The sequence below is a fragment of the Thermoascus crustaceus genome (genome assembly GCF_041956765.1).
Source record: "Thermoascus crustaceus strain CBS 181.67 unplaced genomic scaffold VTN00scaffold_4, whole genome shotgun sequence".
In the NCBI taxonomy this organism is placed as follows: domain Eukaryota; kingdom Fungi; phylum Ascomycota; class Eurotiomycetes; order Eurotiales; family Thermoascaceae; genus Thermoascus; species Thermoascus crustaceus.
Window position 1 is genome coordinate 1,023,879 of NW_027192530.1, and position 19,644 is coordinate 1,043,522.

Sequence of the window (19,644 nt, forward strand, 5' to 3'; positions counted from 1 at the left end):
AGGCCCAATCTGGCGTGCGCGCGTCCGCTTCCCCCCTGGAGTAAACTCCTGTATGTAGCCCACCGAATCTATCGAAGCTGATAAGCCGCGGTTAAAGGCTCTCGAGTCTCCGCTTTTATTTATGATCTGGCCCAACCGTGAGGTCCAGAGTCCCCGGTGCCCAGTGCTGGATCCCTGCTCGAACGCCTTTTGACGATGGACAGTCGATGCACGGGGGCCTGAGCCGCAGGCAAGCTCCCGTCTGCAGGTGCTCGAGACCCGTGCTGATGTGATCAACTAACTACCGAACCTTGAACTCTGTGTGTCGGAGTGGATGGGAGAGGATAGGAGAGGATACGGAGTGCTCCGTGCGTGTTAACTCAATCCGACTCCTATATACGGAGTACTCTCGGTAGAGAGAACGGTCGACCGTGTAACTTCACAGGTCAATAGTCTGCCACTCTATATATGTATACACACGGGGCGCTACTGCATATGTACGGAATAGCAGCAAGCCAAAGGGTAAAAATAATCCGAGAGTCTCCTAGGAAAATCTGCCCAGTGCGGTGGCTGCGGCCCCACGACGTATAGACTGTCCACGTTTGGAAACTAAAATTGAATCTAGCTTGCCAAGAGTGGCACTAGCAGGATTGACCTCAGAAGGTGTTGACTTTAATAAATAAAGAAAGACATCAAGTGTGATCCGACGTTACTCGGCCTGGCCATAGGCGAGGCGGCGGAATCGCTGTTGAGAACCCGGCGCCGGTGCATTTGGCGTTGGCGCGATACTGATGTTGGAGTTGGCAGCTGAGCTAGGTACTCAGCAGAATCGGCGACCAGCACACAGTCGTACAGGCCTCAATTACGATCATTATTATTATTATCACCGTGTGCAGACTCTCGGGGTTCACTTCCAAGACGGATTTCAGTCTCGTTTGAAACCACTCTGTAGGTCGTAGGGTATTTTGTGTTCGTATGTAGATGGTCGATAATCCTCCCCGAGGTCAGTAGCAACACCTAAAAGCAGTAACTCGATCCCGTCCTATGGAGAGCTTTGTCCCGTAGAAGAAAATGAGAATTGACATTTTCAACGGTCTCTCGGACTCCGCGGACATTCAACTTCTTGAGATCAACCGAGGGATTGACAGCATTATTGAGAAATCTGGAGAAAATCCTACAACATAGGTCATAGGATACTGCGTACACATGGCCACTGCTCTCGCAGGCGGCAGTATGTGCCTACCCAGTAGATCTCGTAACCAGGTCCACTGGAACTAAATGAATGTCCTTGCGGATCGGATGACTCTGATAATCGAGATTCGATTGTGGTACGGATGCGCGGCTTATGGCCAAAGCGTCCCGAACGCGTTGCAGTTGTCTTAAGAAAGGAAATCTCCCAGGATCTTGCTATGGTCTTCTCGATGGTCAGCCGGACTGCAGAGCCCGAGGCCGGGGAACAAGGAGAGCTGGCGTCCTGCAGGGGTTTACCTTTCGGACCAGGTCGTTGAAAACCTTGGGAGGAGGCGTGCGGCTTGTCCCACGAGGGCCACGACGGCACGAGAGGCGAAGTGAGCTAAGATGATCAGCGTTGCGCGCGGATTCGCTGGGTTGATATCTCCACCGCGGCCGGTGGAGATGGGCCTGGTCTCGGGCCAGGGGCAGAGCCCACTCTGGAGATTGAACGGCGACTCGGATGCTGAGGAGCTGCGCGATGATGACTGCAGGGCATTCTCCTGGTCGACTCGGCCGGGCTTGTCCAGAGGCCATTAGTTGACGCTCTATCAACTAGCTGTTATATTATGGGAAATTTTATATGATTGTCTGACTTGGCATTTATGCGATCAGAAAAGAACGTAGCAAGATGGCGTTGGGAGCTCTCACGTAGGATGTGTAGTTGGTGGTTGGAGGTTGGGAGTTGCGTAGGAGAAAAGCACATCGACCTCACCTCCACCAGCTCCGATCTTTAACGCTCATCCCGGCCTCGTCCTCCACCAGCTCAGCCTTCCTGCTATCTGCCAACTGCTACTCCTTGACACTCCCATGATACCCCTGTGGAGCCCTCGGCTCTTGATAACGGTCTAACGTGCACATGCCTGTCGCAGTAGTGCCAGTGGAGGGTCTGGGATATACACTCCGTCCGCTCCACTCTGCAGCCCCATTCGAGACTCAACGATCATGTTGCGCCTGCTATTCCCTACGGAGTACTCCCTTCGCACGTCGCACCCCGTGCCCCATCCCGTACGAACGGTATCGCTTGTCTGTCACTCTTAGTGAAGGGGCTAACGAGCTGGACAGCCGATCTCCGTCCAAGCTTCGTCAGGTACGGCCGCTGCGGACCTTGGGCAACAGCTGCTCCTGCGCTGACCGGAAGATCATGACATCGCGCTCCCGTACACAGCGATCTCCTCGGATCTCCTTCAGCGACGCGTCAGTTGCATCACCTTCAGGGGCCCCGCCGAGGAATCGTTTCAAATCTGCTCATCCGGCGCGGGGTTTGGAAAGGGGGTGAGCCCGATGTGATAGATTTTTGGACCAGCTAGATGAGCTGCATTAGACTTGCGTACCCATGTCCTTGTCATAGGGGAAAAGCCGAGAGCGGCATCACAAAGTTCCAGCCGTTCCTCCCTGGGTCCCTTGGATCCTCCCCGCGAGATGATTGAACCATGCTCATCGTCGCCCAAGCTGGGAACTCTGCGGCCGCGGCGTCAGCGCCACCCCGTTTTTTCGCGCTTCGGAGCCCCAGTAGCTTCTGATTGCTAGTCCCGAGCTCTTTGGCGTCGATTCCGTCCCTCAGCTGAGTGTGTGGACTGTGGATGGTGGGCCAATATGGGCGCGCGGCGCGCCTGTAGCAGGGCAGCTGCTACCGGCTTCTATTTTCTTATTTCCTTTTCCCGGCCTGTTCTTCTTTGTTGACCTCCCCGTCGCCATTTCAGATGGTGTTTTGCTGATTCTTCTCTGGTTTATCTGATCTTTTTTATTGTCAGTCCTACAGGTCGTTCGGGAGCACCCAAGCCATTTTACGATGTTCAATTCGTGATCTGCTATGACATTCTTACTAGGCGATTCTGCGATCAGGACGGCCTGAAACTCCCCTTGATCGCACAAGTGGACGCACATATAGGAGCACTGCGCCTGGTACCCGCAATTGGTTCGAACGATTTGAATACAGCAAAATTTATTGCAACAATCCCAGGCGTTGCTGTTGACGGGAGAGCTACTGAGCTTGCCTTGCTTGCCGAGCACGCGAGCGAGTCACCTGGAGTGTCGGATTGGAGAAGCAAAAACTACCTCTATCATGTCCCAGGTGGACGGACTCTGCTAGACAGTGCAAGATTCTCACAGTCCAAAGATGGATTCACCGTCGATCAACTCACGCAGAGGGCAGCGTCTAGCGCCCATACTGACAGACTTCTCAAAGCCAATAACTCGTCCTATCATCGAGACCTCTCGCACTCAGCGTCCGCGGCCGACCCAAGACCCCAGTCAAGGACGGGACGGTGAAAGAGTTCCTCTGCAACTCCGGCCTACAAAGCGTCAGTCTTCTAAGACGAGTCTGCGGAACCTCTTCAGTCGAAACAAGTCTACCCGACAAGCGAAAAATGATCATACGCTTCCTGTGATCGAGGAGGCGCAGAATTCGGCGAGGCCCTGTCAATACTATGCATCGGATTTTCCGCATTCACCTGCGAGCACAACTGCTGCTTCGACGACAGTCTCGACGCCTACATTGGTCGCATCGCCAACTTCGCAGACACCAAAGACAAGGAACCAAAAGGACAAACCGTTGCCCCCCATCACCTCTTGGGACCCGCCGCCTCTCTTCCAGGCATACCCGCAGTCGATCAAACATGCTTGCCTCTTGGCGCCTACATTGTCCGCGGATTCGATCTTGCGTCTCAATGCGAGTAGGAGGGGTAGCAGTGCAAGGGAAGATGCCCAGAACAATGACAACGATGCCAGAAAGAAAGAAGAGAAAAAGCACTCGCGGAGGATGTCTGGATCCATCAGCAAAACCGAATGGACACACAAAATATTTGTCCTGGTTACGTCCGGGTATATCTTACAATATGCCGGTGAAGGAAATTTCGATCGGCTGCCCGAGAAAATGATGCAGCTGGGCCCAACATCAGTAGCGTTTGCAAGTGATGCTATCCCCGGGAAGCATTGGGTGTTGCAGATATCGCAAACCTCAGACGACGATGGCACCGTTCCTCTGGAAGCTCCGAAAACCTTCCTTTCTCGCTTGGGATTTCAAACGGCCGACTCTCGAAGATCGGCAAGAAGCTTCCTCATGGTCCTCAATAGCCCGGAGGATATGAATTCCTGGTTGGTCGCCGTAAGACGAGTGATTGAGGCTCTCGGGGGAAAGAAATACGTTCCGGAAACGTCAGCCGACGAGGAGGCCGCTCGTGAATTACAGAATAAGCCCAGTCTCAGAAATCTGGTGAAGAAGGACCCGAATCAATTCCCCAGTCCCCTTTTAGAGCCTCGGCGTTCACCTTTCCCCTCGATTCGCAACAAGAACTCTGCCCAAGAGTTGAGGGCCCAAGTCGACTCATCGGCCAAATCACTGCACCGCCGCTCCATGCCTCCCCGTCCCTCCTTGGATGCGCCGTCTATGTCTACGATGCCCACTCCGACGGATCTCGATCTTCTAAGAGAGGGCTCAAGACTATCTCATCTCTCTGGAGGTACGCGGACTGCTGCGAGTTCCTCGGGATCATCGCCACGTTTATCTCCTATAATCCACGATACTGCGCCTTCCAGGGACGCTTCAGTCAACCCACGAAGGAGCCATGCGGCGGCTGCCACGTTGAATCAGAACAGGCAGTCCATGTACGTGTATCCTTCAACGCAAGCTGATCTCCAAGTCAGTGAAGTTCAGAAATCGAATCGACCGCAGTCCGCTATACCTGAAACCCTCGTGCGCAGCGCGTCCCCTCCAAACTTTAGCGTTCCATCGTTTAGCAAAAGATTTAACCCTGTCCCAGGTCCGCCTCGGACACAAAATTCGCCCTCGGATGTTGAACAAGTGTCTCAGCCGGAGCGTCCTCTATCGCCATCTTCCAGAAGTCGGTATTTTGCCCGCAGCCCCGACGCCCAGCGCGAACCTACCACTCCAACCAGAGAGAATAGTGCGGATTTTCATCGCACGAAGGCATACAGAAGATTGTCTCGCGAATATGCGACTTCAACAGCTGTTTCCTCTCCCCACCTGTCCCCGGCCGCATCCATTACAAGCGCAAGAACACAGCATTCTCGTCTAAAGCGTCTATCGTCTGAAATCCAATCACCAAGCGTGTCTGCAGAAGACGTACTTGCGAATCGTCCGCAAAGAAATTCGAGGGATGAAATTGCATACGCATCAGTGCATAGAGTTCCACGTCCGCAGGATCCTGATATGACCGATATTTCGGGTTCTCCATCTCATCAGCTGCACCGTCGCGTGAGTATGCAAGCCAGACAAGGCGCAGACTCCCCATCGCGAGGACCGCAGTCTGCCAACATGTATCAGCTACGGGGTGCATCCAGTACGACATTACGTCAAGAGGTCTCAGGATCAAACTCGGAGATAGTCAATACCGCGACACGTCAAGATTACCATCATCCGGGCACGAAGCACATTTCTCCGCGGAAGAGTATGCCAGATCTGTCGCTTGGCCCTCCAGCCGCGCCTCCGCCCAGCTGCCCATTGCCCGAGGTCCCTCCCGCTGTGGTCTCACAATTCCAACCTGCATGGCGCGGGAGCCCTGGTTCACCCAATGGCTCTATGGATCTGTCACGAAAGAGCTTGGACGGCCGAAGGGCACGTTCCATAAGATCCAGGGCACCGCCAGACCACGCCAGCCCCACGCATAGAGTGGACAACACCAGACCCTGGGAGCTGGACATGATAAATGCCTTTTGAAGATGAGAACGGACCGATACGGCGGAGTCTCGACTCTCCCTACCTATCCTAAGCCCTCTATTCGTCAGCACCGAGTGCTCTTATCATGACCAAATCTATATCATCATCATTCTGCGCGAGATATTGTCTTGACAGCTACACGGTTCTAGCTTTGAAATGCCATTTCAAGCGATCATCATAAAGACCAGCACGTGTCCATTTTCGCTGGTTCTCTCAGTATCTATCCACAGCTCCATTCCTTGATTCTTTCCTTGGAAGCAAAAGCGGATCTCCATACTTTCCCAATCCTTGCCTCTCCTTTTTCTCGTCTGTGTTATTGATGCATTATTTCGGCTGCAGGGAACAAAAAATGGGTGGACATATGTTTTGCAGGTTTCGGACTGTACAATAGCATCGACCTTTGTCATTGCACCGGATTATTCCCCTTGTGTTAATTGTTGCCTGATGATTTAGAGGTTTTTGATGACTCCCAGTCTGGTTTACTGGACATCGTTTTATCTGTCTATCTTTGGATTTCCTATTTTTGCATCTATTTCGGGGGAATATATATATAAGGTATATATATCGGTTGTGCTGGCTATATGTATGCATGATGAAAAAGAGGGGGTAATTATAACAATGCATTTGTCCAAATACTGGATTTCCTTTTTTGTTTTGTTTGTTGAGCAGTTATTATTATCGCAAGCAGATGCGAGAGAAGAGAAGACAGAGCAGGATAAATAATATATAAAAAAAATAAAAATGAAGAAGAAAATTTTGTGCACTTGCAAGACCCTGTTTTTTTGCCTTTTAGTCTGTAAGCGTCAACAGAAATAAGACTTGTAGGAGAGTAGATCAATTGATTTTGTCGCAACCACTCTGGCATTGCTTGCTTAATTCTGATGAACTACTCTCCGGTTGTTGCACCATTTTTTTGTACTGGTTAGCTAGCTAGCAGTGACTAGACCACATCCCACGGCAACTTTAGAATGATAATAGGTCCTGTCCCGTCCCGGAAACTTCCCTTTTTACCTATTTGTTTCATTATTATCTCAAACGTCCAATTTATTATATTATAATAATAATCGGATCGATCGATCGGATATCGCTTTAACTCACAGGGAAAAAAAACAGGATAATCATAACCTTGGAACGAATACACCGCGGGAAGACAAAAGCGTACGGGTAATAGGCAGATAATTAGACAAAAGACAGAAAAACAGAACAACGGAACGCCATGAACAGGTCCACCAATCAGTCAAGTTCGATTTCCCATCCCATAGCAGTAAAAGGGCCTTTTTTGTAGATGAAGGTGGAATAGTGGAAAGAGAAAAGAGACAGGTGAGAATAGGATAGGTGATTCACTCTTCCTCTGCTTCTTCCACGCGGGGTGTGAGGTCGCGTTTGACTGCGCCTTCGGACGATGGCTCCTGCTTTTCGGACGAGGTGGTTGTGGCGGTCGACTCGGGCTCGGGTGCGGGTGCGGGATTTTCTGAGCCGGAGAGCTGTGGTTGTTGTGATGGGGCGTTCTTGCTGGCGTTGGTGGACTTCTTGGATTTTTTCTTCTTTTTCGTCTGTAACAGGAGTGATTGTTAGTAAGGGAGGGGCGGATCAAAGGGAAAAAAGAAAAATGGCGAGGAATCTTGTTTGTACATACCTCCTGCCAACCCCACACAGGTTTGAAGCTGTCGATGAATCCAACGTCCTCGAACAGGTTCGGGAAGAGCCAAAGACCAGGGGGCACCACAAACACGGTGATGCAGAACAAGATAAGACGGAAGATCGACATGGCGAAGAACAGCCCCAGCAGGCCCATCATCCCGACACTCAGATACCACACTCCCTGCCTCAGCACTACCGGCCACAGGGGGAACAGGACTACAGCGAAGATGCCCGCCACGACCGCAGCTGCCATGGCCTTCTGCTTCCACTGCGGACCCTCGTAGAGCCAGACATAGTGCATCATCGGGTCCGTCTCCTGATGCTGCTCGATCTTGACGGTCCAGAGGCCCTTCACCCGCTTCTGTTTTCCGTGATTGTGGCCAGCGTGCGGGTCGACCTTGGATACGCGCAGTGCCAGCAGGGAGAGTGGGAGGAGCTTGAATGTGTTTTCTGCGGATGCTCGGTCCGTCACCGGGGGCAGGAGAGATCCTGGTTTCGAGGCGGCTTTGGCGTATGCGGGAGATTCTAGGGCGCGAATGGCACGTTTCACTGTTCGAAAAAGAAATAGTTAGATTACTGGAACCTAGAACATTATTTCCAGGGTCATATCTCTCCGTATATATACCTTTGAACATATCTTTTCTCTGCCCATCAAGGATACACGTCCTCGTCTTCAGGTTCTGAGAGCGCAGGAACTTGGCGACGGCGATCGCCTGAGGATTCGGAGGGTTTCCGGGATTCACAGGAACTTGATACTGCGTCTGCTGCACATGTTGATGCTGTTGTGGTGCCTGCCCTTGCGCCTGCGCCTGCTGCTGAGCGGCGGCGTGTCTCTGCGCTGCTTGTTGAATAGCCCGCATCCTCAGTTGGGCGACATACTGCTCCGGCGTCAGGCCCAGCTTCGCAGCGTCCGCGACGAGCTGATCGCGTTGCATCTTTTTGAAATCCTCGACGGACATGCCTCGCTTTGCGGCTTCGGCGGCGAGCTGCTGCTCCAGCTGCTGCATCGCAGCCATCTGTTGGGGGGTTGGTTGGCCTGGGGCGGCCATTTTGGGTGCGAGGGGATAATTGGAAAAATCAAGAATAGAAGGAGAGAAAGAAGATTAAGGGAGGAAGAAAAAAAATTGAAAACGTATCCCCGGCAGGATAGCTCGGTGGTGTTGATCGAGGCGTCGCGCAGGTCAGCATGAAGTGGCCAGATCAATGGATCCATCCGTCTGCTCGAGTGACGAAAGTGGAAACGGGCGCGGATCATCCCCGTTAAGCGCCGCGTCTCCGACTCCGCAGCTTTGTTCAAGATCGCCCCTCTCATCAAGCATGGGCCTCCGTTCATTGCACGTTTTCTACGATGAACTTTGATATCTATATTTCAATGCAATGTGACTTGTGACTCGGTCAGGAAACATCCATTGAGTCCACCACGTCCATCTCCAACGCAATGCGGCTGTTTATCTCGGGCATAGAGTCCCCTCGTTCCATGATCGAATCCACTGCTCTCCCCGCCGACCTCCATGGCTGACAACTATGATCCTGATAGCCCTCTTCTGGGCGCTCTATGGAGAGTCGTTGAACTTGTAAGTTCCCCTAAGCCCTGTAGAGGCATTGATGGTGGATTATGTAGTTAACCGGTGATTCCGACAGAGTGAGAGGGACGTATCTGCCCAGATCCCGATCAACTTCGTCACACACCCATCCGTCTCCCTCTCTGCGGCTTGTTTTGGGAATGGAATATATGAAGACCAGGCCGCTACGAAATGCATAGCGAATCTATTGACGGTGGGGTACCGCCGGCTGATCGTCGATCTATACTGGTCCCCTGAACGCCAGCAATGGACCTTTTGTCCGGTTGCGGTTCCGCTCAACGTCGTAGGTGCCAGTACGCAGGAAACGACTCCTGTGTCCTCTGCCTCACCAGCTGTCTTATCAGCTGGTGAGATTAGCGATGTAATCACCACGGCAGAGGGATCAGCTCAGTCGAGTACAACCGGGCCCAGTCCAACGAGTACGTCGGAGATATCAGGAGAGAAGGAACGTCGCCAGGCAGGAGGACCTACCACTACGAGTCCTGATGCCGTGCAAGGTGCGGTCATGGCCTCAGGCCCATCTCGTTCCCCGGTCTACAAGCTGGGCCCTTACTCTTGTACACAGTCTCTCGACGTGGTGACGATGATAAACATTCTGGTCGAGTATTTTCAAGAAACGGAAGATACAGTGAGAGCGCATATCATATACCTGGACTTAAATCTTCATGCTGCAGCGAGCGCAGAGACTCCCGATCAGCCGGCACCCTCGCTGTCAGGTGCACAGCTGCCACCAGAGTCGATGCTGATTGGATCACTGATGGATGCTAGCCTCAGCACGTATATCTACAGTCCCCCTCAGCTCTTGCGTGATCGGAGCAATTTGAATCATTCTTGGTATTCTGTGTTGGAGAAGGACATGCCTATCGCGGAGTACTTCATCACAGAGGAGGATTCCAACGGCTACTACAGCACCCCGGATGGATGGCCCTGCGAAAACTACGTGCAGGAGGTGAAAGCCAAGCGGCTGCTGCTTGGATGGGGATCCGTCGATCCTCAAATAGAAGGGTACAATTTTACCAGTGATAGCGATGTCATCTTCCCTCAACATTACCTTAGGTCCAACATCGATATCAAGGCAGACCCGGACGAAAGCTTGCAGTCTGGATGTCTCTTTAAGCCAGGCGTCACCGATGTCGCTGGTGTCAATTCATCGTGGGCAGTATCCAGTGGGATTCCGGTTCCAACGGGTGCCAACTTAACGGATTCTTTAATGCGGTTATCTTCTCTGGTCCGGAACTTGACAGCATGTGGGATATCACCCACTCTCAACGATACCTTGTTTGGAAAGACTGCGGATAGTGACGTCGGTCTCTACAGAAACGTCTCCCTGTCTTCGACATGGTCTTGGGCCTTTGGAGAGCCTCGAAATTCCTCCTCACAGGCTACCGACAGCAACGATGATCGCTGCGCGATAATGGACGTCACTCGTAGCGGCCATTGGCGTGCGGCCGCATGCGCAGAGGAGCGCCACGCTGCGTGCCGTGTTGGAAACTCACCCTACAAATGGGTATTGACATCGAACAAGGTCTCCTACTTGGCCGCTCAGAATGAGTGCCCTGAAGACACCGAGTTCTCCGTCCCGCGAACTGGCTTGGAAAACATGTACTTGTATAACTACCTGCTCTCACAGCCCAAAGATATGATCAATCCTTCAGATGATGACACGGACAAACGGGAGGTGTGGCTGAACTTCAACTCCCTCGACGTCGAGTCATGCTGGGTGACTGGTGGCCCGAACGTCACCTGTCCGTACGCCATCTCGAGTGACACACAGCGGCGGACCGTAATAGTTCCCACGATAGCGGCTATTGTGATCCTTATCATCACCGCGTTGACATTGTTTGTAAAGTGCAACGCTAACAGGAGGAATTCGAGGAGAAAGAAGAGAGTTATTGAGGGCTGGGAATATGAAGGCGTGCCGTCTTGATACGGGCTCTTCGTAATTCCAGCATGTCTGCGTTATGTCTCTATGTCTTGCATGATGAATTCTGTTTGTACATATTGAGTCTGTACCTGTATATAGCCTTGTATGATTAGGATTCAAAGGTCTGGGAAATTCCCCGTTAAAAGCATAGGGTGTGTCTTGCAGACGCGTCTCTTTACATCTCAGATTACCTAGTAGGTATCGAGAAAGTGTAACCTTGACTGCCTGAATATCAGCAATTTGTCTCACGGTTATGGAAATTATTGCTCTCCCATTGCACTGCGGATAGAGCAAGCATGATAGACTAAGGAGAAATATCCCCACATGTGAAGACGGTATCACGTTTAGCAGTGACAGCCTTTACCATCGAGGCATCACCACAATCAGCGAAACTTTGCAAAGTGTACCACCGCCCTATGCGAGGTCCCATCGGGTACTTGCATATCTAGATAGATCTAGTAGATACCCGTGAAACACCCGCATGGTCGGACACGGTGACAGCGGATGCTCATCCCGGAAATAAAACAGATAATGGAGGCTTCATGGTCATTTCTTGTCTAATGTCTCTGAGTTATGTGTAAGAGGCCATCTGAAATGTGAAATAAAGGCATTTTCATCTGCATCGAATCGTTTCTGGGGTGTTTTGTTGCGTCTCAGTCCTGGCACGTGAGTGGATGGACACAGAGATGTGGGGTATCATCATCTCGCAATAGCAGTTAATACAGGGTATGGGATGTTTGCTTAAATCAAGAAATTGATATCATTATGGAGAATGGGTTCGTCTGTTTCCAGAGGCTCATGCTGGAGGTCACGGTGGCTCTGTACAGTCATGTTTATGGAGTACTTGGAAATATATGTAGATGGTCCGTGCGGGTCGGGGCACTGATAATCAGTCTTTATCACCGCCTTAGCCGCTCTTGACCGACAGCCTTGGAACCCAAATTACACGTCTCTCCGTGCGAGACCGACGTCCTGCGCCTAATGCCGGTTCAGCCACACCCATACCAGGCAATATGAAGCGATCTTTCTCTTCATATTTGCTTTAAGATCATAATTTAGGTGCTATCACAAACATTCCGCTAGCTACTGCCACTCCTAGGCTTTAAGTGTTGTCCTAACCATCTTATGCCTGAATCTGAACGAGATAGCTCACCGATGTTGCCTTTGCCCGGCGCTCCGGCTTCATCGTGGGCCCGATTTTACCAGAGGCTCCAGTGGACGTTTAGTGGCGCAGATCCAAGGGTCTGCGTTGCGTTCTGGCTGTTCGGTGAGCTCGACAACTTCATCCGCATTGCATAAACTCCGCCATAGACAGGCGGCGATAGCTCTTCGGGCCCAGTGTGGAGAAAATGTAGCAGCGAGGCTAACTCTTGAGTTCCATTGTGGGTTCTGCAGGTCTCATAAATAACGTCCTCTACGTAATCATCCTCTCTGCAGCCCTCGACCTGGTCGGTCCCAATGTTCCCAAAGGTGTCGTGCTCCTCGCAGACGTGGTCCCCTCATTCGGGACGAAACTTATCGCGCCGTACTTTATACATGTCGTACCGTACTCGATCAGGGTCCTGATATTCGTGGCCCTGTCCGCCACCGGCATGCTCCTGATCGCGCTGACACCGGCATATAACGAAGGCGGGTCGATATCGACAAAGCTTGCTGGTGTGATTCTAGCCAGCTTGTCAAGTGGAGGTGGAGAACTAAGCTTCCTCGGGTTGACACACTACTATGGGCCATTCAGTCTGGCCGCTTGGGGAAGCGGAACTGGTGCCGCTGGGTTGGTTGGTGCAGGCGCCTACGCTTTTGCGACCACATCCTTGGGGCTTTCGGTGAAGGTAACCACTCTGGCGTCTGCATGCCTGCCGGCTATTATGCTATTGAGCTTCTTCATAGTCCTACCTAGAGGCCCGCTTCTGCGCTCCTTGCCTCGGCCGCAGGCAGACTATCACGCTGTGCCAGGGCGGGATAGGGAGACCGAAGAGAATGAGGACGGCCAGGAGGGCCGAGAGGCAAGATATCATGAGAATGATAGTCTCTTGACTTCCCCTACGCACCCACTTGGACTCCGAAAGCCCACGCATGCAGACGCTACAGCGCTTGAATGGAAGCGTTTCAAAGCGAACATTAGACGCGTTAGAAGCTTATTCTTTCCCTTGTGAGCGCATTCGATAGATGACTAGTATATTCGGGCCCTGCTAACATCGTTGGTAGTATGCTGCCTCTGCTGCTTGTCTACATTGCAGAGTACACGATCAACCAGGGCGTGTCTCCGACCCTTCTCTTCCCCTTGAAGGAGACACCCTTCACACACTATCGCGCATTCTACCCAGCGTACAACGCCATCTATCAGGTTGGCGTCTTCATCTCGCGTTCCTCAACCCCCTTCTTACGGGTCCACAACCTGTACCTTCCCTCTTTCCTCCAAGTCATCAATCTGACGCTATTGACCCTTCACGCGCTCTTCAACTTTATTCCAAACGTTTACATCATCTTTGTCATCATCTTCTGGGAAGGACTGCTGGGTGGTCTCGTCTACGTCAACACCTTCGCGGAGATCGGTGAGCGCGTGCCCAAGGAGGACCGTGAATTCTCACTCGGAGCCACGACAGTCAGCGACTCGGCCGGTATCTGTATTGCGGGTTTCCTTGGGATGGTTTTCGAGGTCTGGCTGTGTGGCTGGCAGGTTCGACATGGACGGGACTACTGCAAGAAGATATAGATCTTTCCATCGGCTGCTTAGCATAGACGCTTGGATTTTGGAGCAGAATACCAATGACAAATCAGGGAATAGGGCTGTCTCGTGATGTCAAGTACAGTGGAATCCGGCATCTTTCTCTAACAAAGAAATACTAATTTTGTTATTGGCTGTTTGACGATCTACACTTATATGCAAGCATATGGGATCATCCTAAGGGCTTAGTTGATTCCGAACCCATCAATGATGGTGCAATTTAGAGTTACTTGGATAAATAGAAGATAGCTAAATCCCTTTGCTTTGCTTCACAACCATCCAATTCTCAATAATCTGATTGGAGTCACTGACTTTTTGTGCAAGCATTTGTCAGCTATGCAGACGCTCATATGAAAACGGAGGTCACACGGACGGCTCAGCCCTACGCTCCCCCGCACGTGACGGTTCACATAGCGGCCCGTGCAGCGGCTTTTCACATGCTTCACATGCTTCTGCCGGGGCGATACGACCAGTCACGTTCTTCTTGTTGTCACGGTGGAAGAGGAGGGGGCTGGCTTCCATTCTTTAGATCTCTCTGGGGTAGACGGTCAGATTATCTCTTTCAATCTCTCATCATCTGCCACATGTCCATCTGTGGGACATGCTTTCTTTTTCCTTGATTCTGCATTCTAGTACTAGCGGATGATGGCTGGTTCCTTTGAGTTCCTATCTTATGTCAACATTTAGATGACTGGCAGCATCCGCATAGACGAATTGATATATTATTGATATATTATTGTCATCTATACTGCCATATATTGTATATCTGTTGCCCAGAACTGTTCTTCTTGCCTTGCATTTGTCAACTCGTCTTGTTTACTGGATTGGACAGCTGAAGCATACCCACATACACCATAATACCGTTTCGTCGTATCTGGTCAGGCATCCATTTGCTTTGCTCTGGAAATCTATTTCCGGTGATAGTGCTTCGTGGAGATGATAGGTTGGTAACATTTATACATATGTTGCTTTTCTTTGGGAGATCAGGGGCTTACAGAATACAGACCACGTGCTTGGGAGGCCCTCGTCTCGGTTCCGCAAGATCCAGGTCTTTGCAGTCGTTGTTTTCTGGTCCTTGTATCTCTTCAGGTATGCTACCGTTTCCTTACAGGCTTCTTACGCTGTTTTGTTTACCATATATTCCACAGAGGCAACAAGCATGGCCCTCCCGGCATCCGTGAGATCTCTTCGCGGCTTTCGGGGCGATTGACACCATGGCAGATCATGGTGATAACCGTTTTGTGGTACTACGTCTCAAGGAACTTCGCCAAAATAGTTGGTCTCGAGTGCCCCGAACCTCTGGCCAACCTCTACTCCCGATCGTACTTCCGAGCGACATGGGTCACCACAGCCCTAGACGCGGGCTTCTGGACCGCGATGAAGATCAAACCAAAGTGGCTACGGGATCTGGCGTCATTTGTGTTTTCAATATACTATCTGATTGCTGCAGAGCAGGCAGACGAGAAGGCTCGCCGATTCCGGGCAACCCTGACGGTCGACCATGTACGCGTATCATGGGAGAAGTCGACCACGCCGTATCTAAAAGCGCTTTCTAAGTTTGTTCGACCGCGATTCACTAAATATCCTCCACGCGCTATCAGGATCCCTCGTCCTCCCCAATCGTCCTACAGAGAGCCTGTCGATGCATGGCTGTACTTCGATGGACCTTTGAGCGCTCTGAAGGAGCAGACGTGCATTGTGCTGGATATCCCGGGAGGCGGCTTTGTCGCGATTAATCCTAGGAACTGTGATGATAAACTTCTTGCTTGGGCAGGGAAGACAGGAGTGCCTGTGTTGAGCATTGACTACAAGAAGGCCCCAGAATATCCCTATCCTTACGCTTTGAACGAATGCTACGACGTTTACCACACGCTTGTCAGGACTCGCGGCCGCTGTGTCGGATTGAGCGGAGAGACTCGCCCCCGTATCGTTCTCACCGGTGACAGCGCGGGTGGTAATCTCGCTGCGGGAGTGACCCTCATGGTGCTGCAGTCTGGCGGTACCGATGCTCGCAGATGGCAAGGGGACGAAGTCATTCCACCGCCGGACGGCCTTGTCTTGATTTATCCTGTGCTGGATATGAATATCGGAGGCTGGATGACTGAAGAGCAAATGTCATTGGTCCGGGATAAAGGCATGCGGGAAACAAATAAGAACGTGATCCAGAGGAAGAGCGAAGATTATTACAGGCTGACTCCCTCAGCACCCCGTCCTTCGTGGGATGGGATGCGGGATATCTCACCTGTTCGTGACTACTCCAACCTCAAAACCTCCGAGACTGAGCCATGTCGGAAGCTAACCTATGGCGAAATAAAGTCCAGCGATGTTGCTACAACAACCGATGATCAACCACGAGAGATTCGGACACGACTAGCTGTTTCGTCGATGATTTCATATTTCAATGACCGTGTCCTGAGCCCTGAAATGATGCGGGCACTGATCATCCTTTACATTGGTCCTAACAATCGTCCAGATTTCACTACTGATTTCCACCTATCACCAGTCCTAGCTCCAGAAGCATTGCTGGCGCGTTTCCCGAAGACGTATATGCTTACAGGCGAACGGGACCCGCTCGTGGACGATACTGTCATATTTGCAGGCAGACTCCGGCAGGCCAAGCTGCACAAGTTCCGCGAGCGACAGGAGCTGGGGCTAGAGAAATCGCATGTCATGTTTAACGAAAAGGAGCATGTGGAAGTGACCTTGCTGCCCGGCGTCTCGCACGGATTCCTGAACTTTGCTAGCTTCTTCCCCGATGGCTGGAAGCACATCAGTAGATGTGCGAGATGGATCAACGAGCTCTTTACAATGGCGGAAGCTGCGGAGCTGAAGAAATCGGCATCGAGTCGCCTCCGATCGCACGACGGCAACACCAGCAGCAACAATACTAATGATAGCAGCACGCATTCGGGACCGGGAGCAAGCAGCAGTGGCAGCTCCCGACGTCACCGACGGAGCTTGACCAGCGAATCATCCGGTGACGAGGATCGACCTCTCGAAATGAGAGTCAGCAAGCTCACTCCTGCACGTCCTCCAGTACAGCTCGACGGGGATAATGCGACTTCAACCACACTCGACTCGTACTTCTCTGCACAGACATCGCCAGAACCGCTGTCATCTCCTACAGAGAAAATAGCTCCATGGCAGAATGACAGCGGCAGCAACAACCCCCTGAGTCTGACGAGCGCGAGCGCCGGCGACGGAAGATGTCAGGCCTCATCAGGATCAGGAGCGGCAGGTCGCGCCGCACGCCCGTTCCCCCTGACTCTCTCAACACCGATCAATGACGCAGAGGCATATGACATGAAGGAGGAAGAGAATACACGGACTCCAACAGGAGTAAAGAGGAACAGAAGCCTCATGAGCCTGCCCAGCTCGGAGGATCTACTTCATAGAAGGATGAACGGGCTTGCCGGCGGGTTGATGGGGATTGGGGAGGGCGCTAGGACGCCATAATGACCCTTTGTCTTTATTCAGCAGTGTGTGTATATAGTTCTGATTTTAGGGATAAACAAAAGAAAGAAGGAAGGAAAAAGAATAACAGACAAAAACATGCAGCTGATGGCCCACCCAACTACTAGGTAACCATCTGCCCCCCGGGTGAGTACAGTAGAAAGGTGACGCAGCTTTTTCGTCGCAGCACTGTGGGAAATCACGTGCAATAACTTCCATTTGTTATCATCTGTATGAGGTTGCCAGTCATAATCGCTGCCTGGTGGAGATCTCTAGAGATCTTGATGCGTCTGTTCTATCTGCAATGAAATGTCCACATAGACAAGACTGCTCTGGTTTGACCGGCCTTTAACGCTGTTTTGCGAGAGTTGGGATCTAAGCGCTTTTTGAATGAAATTCGATTCCTTCTTTAACCAGACTGTTGGGTCGCCAGTGCAAAGTTTCTCATTACCACCAGCCAAGAAATTAACAGATCAGCATAATGACCGTGGCCTTTCGAGTTGAAATTGATCTCTTTATCCAAAGTGTACCAATAAGATTGCAATGCACGTCTGCCTTTCCCGACGGATTTAGCGATCTAGCCCCTAAGCCTCGGATCAGCCATCTTTTGCGGGGGTTGGTGTGCCTTGCCCGCAGCCGCGTCGCTGGACGAGGCTCTGCAGCGATGCAGTCTTTACGAATTACAGATCATGGTACCTGCCTGAGCTGATCCTGATGTTGACTTCTTCAGTCTAATATGGATCTGTCTTCCCACATGTCGTCGCATCTCAATCACAGGAGAGACCTCAAGACAAATATGTATCCTCGAGGGGACCAGATCTCTTATCGGTCCATCTCTCCCCTCTCAAACGAGGACAATGACAGGGAACATGGCAGCCACCACGAGGGTTCCGCGGTGGAAGACGATCCCTTGTCCAAGAATAACTAGCCGTTTAATTCAGAACACTTGGGCTCAGAGCAACAACAGACCACTACTCCAGATGAACCGACGGCATCAAAGTCTGAGCCTCCCGCCACGAAAATCAACCGCTCGGCTTATATCTTGACTGTACGCATTTTTTTGGCGCTCTTTTCCTGGAATATCACCTGTATCCTGACCGATCGGCCCATGAGCACCAACCACTACGGCATCTGGTTTTGGGACCGTGACAACAATGGCTATGGGTGGGCTTCGGTATCCTATATCCACTCTCTATACGTCAAGAACGAGACGTGGTACAGGACGGCCCGAGTGATTCAATCCATCGTCGTGGTCTTGACAATTCCTCTGACCTCCGCGGTATGCTCGAGTGCGGCAGTCATCTACGTGCAACGTTGTCGCCATGCGTCGCCCTCCAACTTCACCATTCGCCAATTGATGAACCTGGCAGACAAGGGCTGGACGGATCCCACCACATACACCCGACTGCTCTTCAAAAAGGGCGGCTGGAAATGCTATGGGAGTGGGTTTCTGGTCCTCGCGGTGTTGCTGAATGTCCTGGGCGGCATAATGGTCTGTATGCAGGGGGGAGTGGCATTGGGGAATATGTCTCTGCTGCAAAATCCCTTTCTGGCCCAGCTGCCCAGCGATTATGGCACGGGCCTGATTCGACAGTTTGTTCCCCGGTTCAATTCGACAGCCAAAATACAAGGTCTCGGAGGCGGATTTCCCAGTTAATTGCGATCAAATTCCAGAAGCCTACTTTGTCCAGTACAGTAACACTACCAAATACGGCGACACCCCCCAAAGCTGGTCTCTGCAGGCCTGTATGCCCGCTGACCTCCGTCGTTCACCGTGGAAATCCACTCGTGACCGTCAAGACTTTGTGGAAGAGCTGTATCTCAACATCACGATCCAAGATCCCGTAATATACGGTAATGTTCCTTCTTTCAATAATACTCCAGCTGGCAGAGCGCTGTATCGAGTGACACTCAGCACCACGGCCGGGTATTTCGAGCTGCCGAACTATATGAATGGCCAGATGGTCGGTCCTCTTCTGAACCAGGATCCAAACAACCAATGCGGAAATGACTGTGAGGCGGAAGGAGGATGGGCTATCCAGTAAGCCCAAACGGGTGACGGGTGAGGCTTATATTAAAGGATAATTGAATGGCCATGAGGAGACTGGTATGTATTTTTCATCATCCGTCTCCCCCCCCTCCATCTTATTTCAGACATGTGAGCACTATCGAAGGCGCTCCCTCACAATTATCAGGTGATTAACAACTCCATCCGAATACAAAAGGGAAAAAACATGCAGCAGACGGGATTCGCTGGTGGTCACCCACCCAACTACTAACCGTCCGGCGTGTGGCTTAAGTACGGCTGAGCGGACGGGAAGCCCTGTTTTCCACACCCTATGGCCGCATGTACTTTTCAGAAATCTTTTGTTGATATATTAAGTATCTATTATATGATTCTGAGGTCCCGCCTTTGTGTGCTATATAGAGT

At 51.5% G+C, this 19,644-nt stretch overlaps 7 protein-coding genes across 7 annotated transcripts; 5 read left to right on the top strand and 2 right to left on the bottom strand.

The window, feature by feature from the left end:
* Positions 1 to 688: 688 nt before the first annotated feature.
* VTN00DRAFT_6953 (uncharacterized protein) lies at positions 689 to 2,547 on the bottom strand (the record flags this gene model as incomplete). The annotated part of the gene is made up of 4 exons (XM_069433646.1): positions 689 to 791; positions 1,468 to 1,730; positions 2,317 to 2,453; positions 2,544 to 2,547. 4 exons carry the CDS (start codon positions 2,545 to 2,547, stop codon positions 689 to 691), a joined length of 507 nt encoding a protein of 168 aa, XP_069287007.1.
* A 781-nt stretch (positions 2,548 to 3,328) lies between these two features.
* Positions 3,329 to 5,887, top strand: VTN00DRAFT_6954 (uncharacterized protein; the record flags this gene model as incomplete). The annotated part of the gene is made up of 1 exon (XM_069433647.1): positions 3,329 to 5,887. One exon carries the CDS (start codon positions 3,329 to 3,331, stop codon positions 5,885 to 5,887), a length of 2,559 nt encoding a protein of 852 aa, XP_069287008.1.
* A 1,340-nt stretch (positions 5,888 to 7,227) lies between these two features.
* VTN00DRAFT_6955 (uncharacterized protein) lies at positions 7,228 to 8,577 on the bottom strand (the record flags this gene model as incomplete). The annotated part of the gene is made up of 3 exons (XM_069433648.1): positions 7,228 to 7,440; positions 7,524 to 8,077; positions 8,154 to 8,577. 3 exons carry the CDS (start codon positions 8,575 to 8,577, stop codon positions 7,228 to 7,230), a joined length of 1,191 nt encoding a protein of 396 aa, XP_069287009.1.
* A 462-nt stretch (positions 8,578 to 9,039) lies between these two features.
* Positions 9,040 to 11,038, top strand: VTN00DRAFT_6956 (uncharacterized protein; the record flags this gene model as incomplete). The annotated part of the gene is made up of 2 exons (XM_069433649.1): positions 9,040 to 9,102; positions 9,170 to 11,038. 2 exons carry the CDS (start codon positions 9,040 to 9,042, stop codon positions 11,036 to 11,038), a joined length of 1,932 nt encoding a protein of 643 aa, XP_069287010.1.
* Positions 11,039 to 12,160: 1,122 nt separating this feature from the next.
* VTN00DRAFT_6957 (uncharacterized protein) lies at positions 12,161 to 13,748 on the top strand (the record flags this gene model as incomplete). The annotated part of the gene is made up of 3 exons (XM_069433650.1): positions 12,161 to 12,302; positions 12,431 to 13,184; positions 13,241 to 13,748. 3 exons carry the CDS (start codon positions 12,161 to 12,163, stop codon positions 13,746 to 13,748), a joined length of 1,404 nt encoding a protein of 467 aa, XP_069287011.1.
* A 449-nt stretch (positions 13,749 to 14,197) lies between these two features.
* Positions 14,198 to 17,216, top strand: VTN00DRAFT_6958 (uncharacterized protein; the record flags this gene model as incomplete). Its single annotated transcript, XM_069433651.1, has 3 exons — positions 14,198 to 14,232; positions 14,748 to 14,849; positions 14,909 to 17,216. The coding sequence occupies 3 exons, from the start codon at positions 14,198 to 14,200 to the stop codon at positions 17,214 to 17,216; spliced, it is 2,445 nt and encodes an 814-aa protein (XP_069287012.1).
* A 1,105-nt stretch (positions 17,217 to 18,321) lies between these two features.
* Positions 18,322 to 18,870, top strand: VTN00DRAFT_6959 (uncharacterized protein; the record flags this gene model as incomplete). The annotated part of the gene is made up of 1 exon (XM_069433652.1): positions 18,322 to 18,870. One exon carries the CDS (start codon positions 18,322 to 18,324, stop codon positions 18,868 to 18,870), a length of 549 nt encoding a protein of 182 aa, XP_069287013.1.
* Between the last annotated feature and the right edge of the window lie 774 nt (positions 18,871 to 19,644).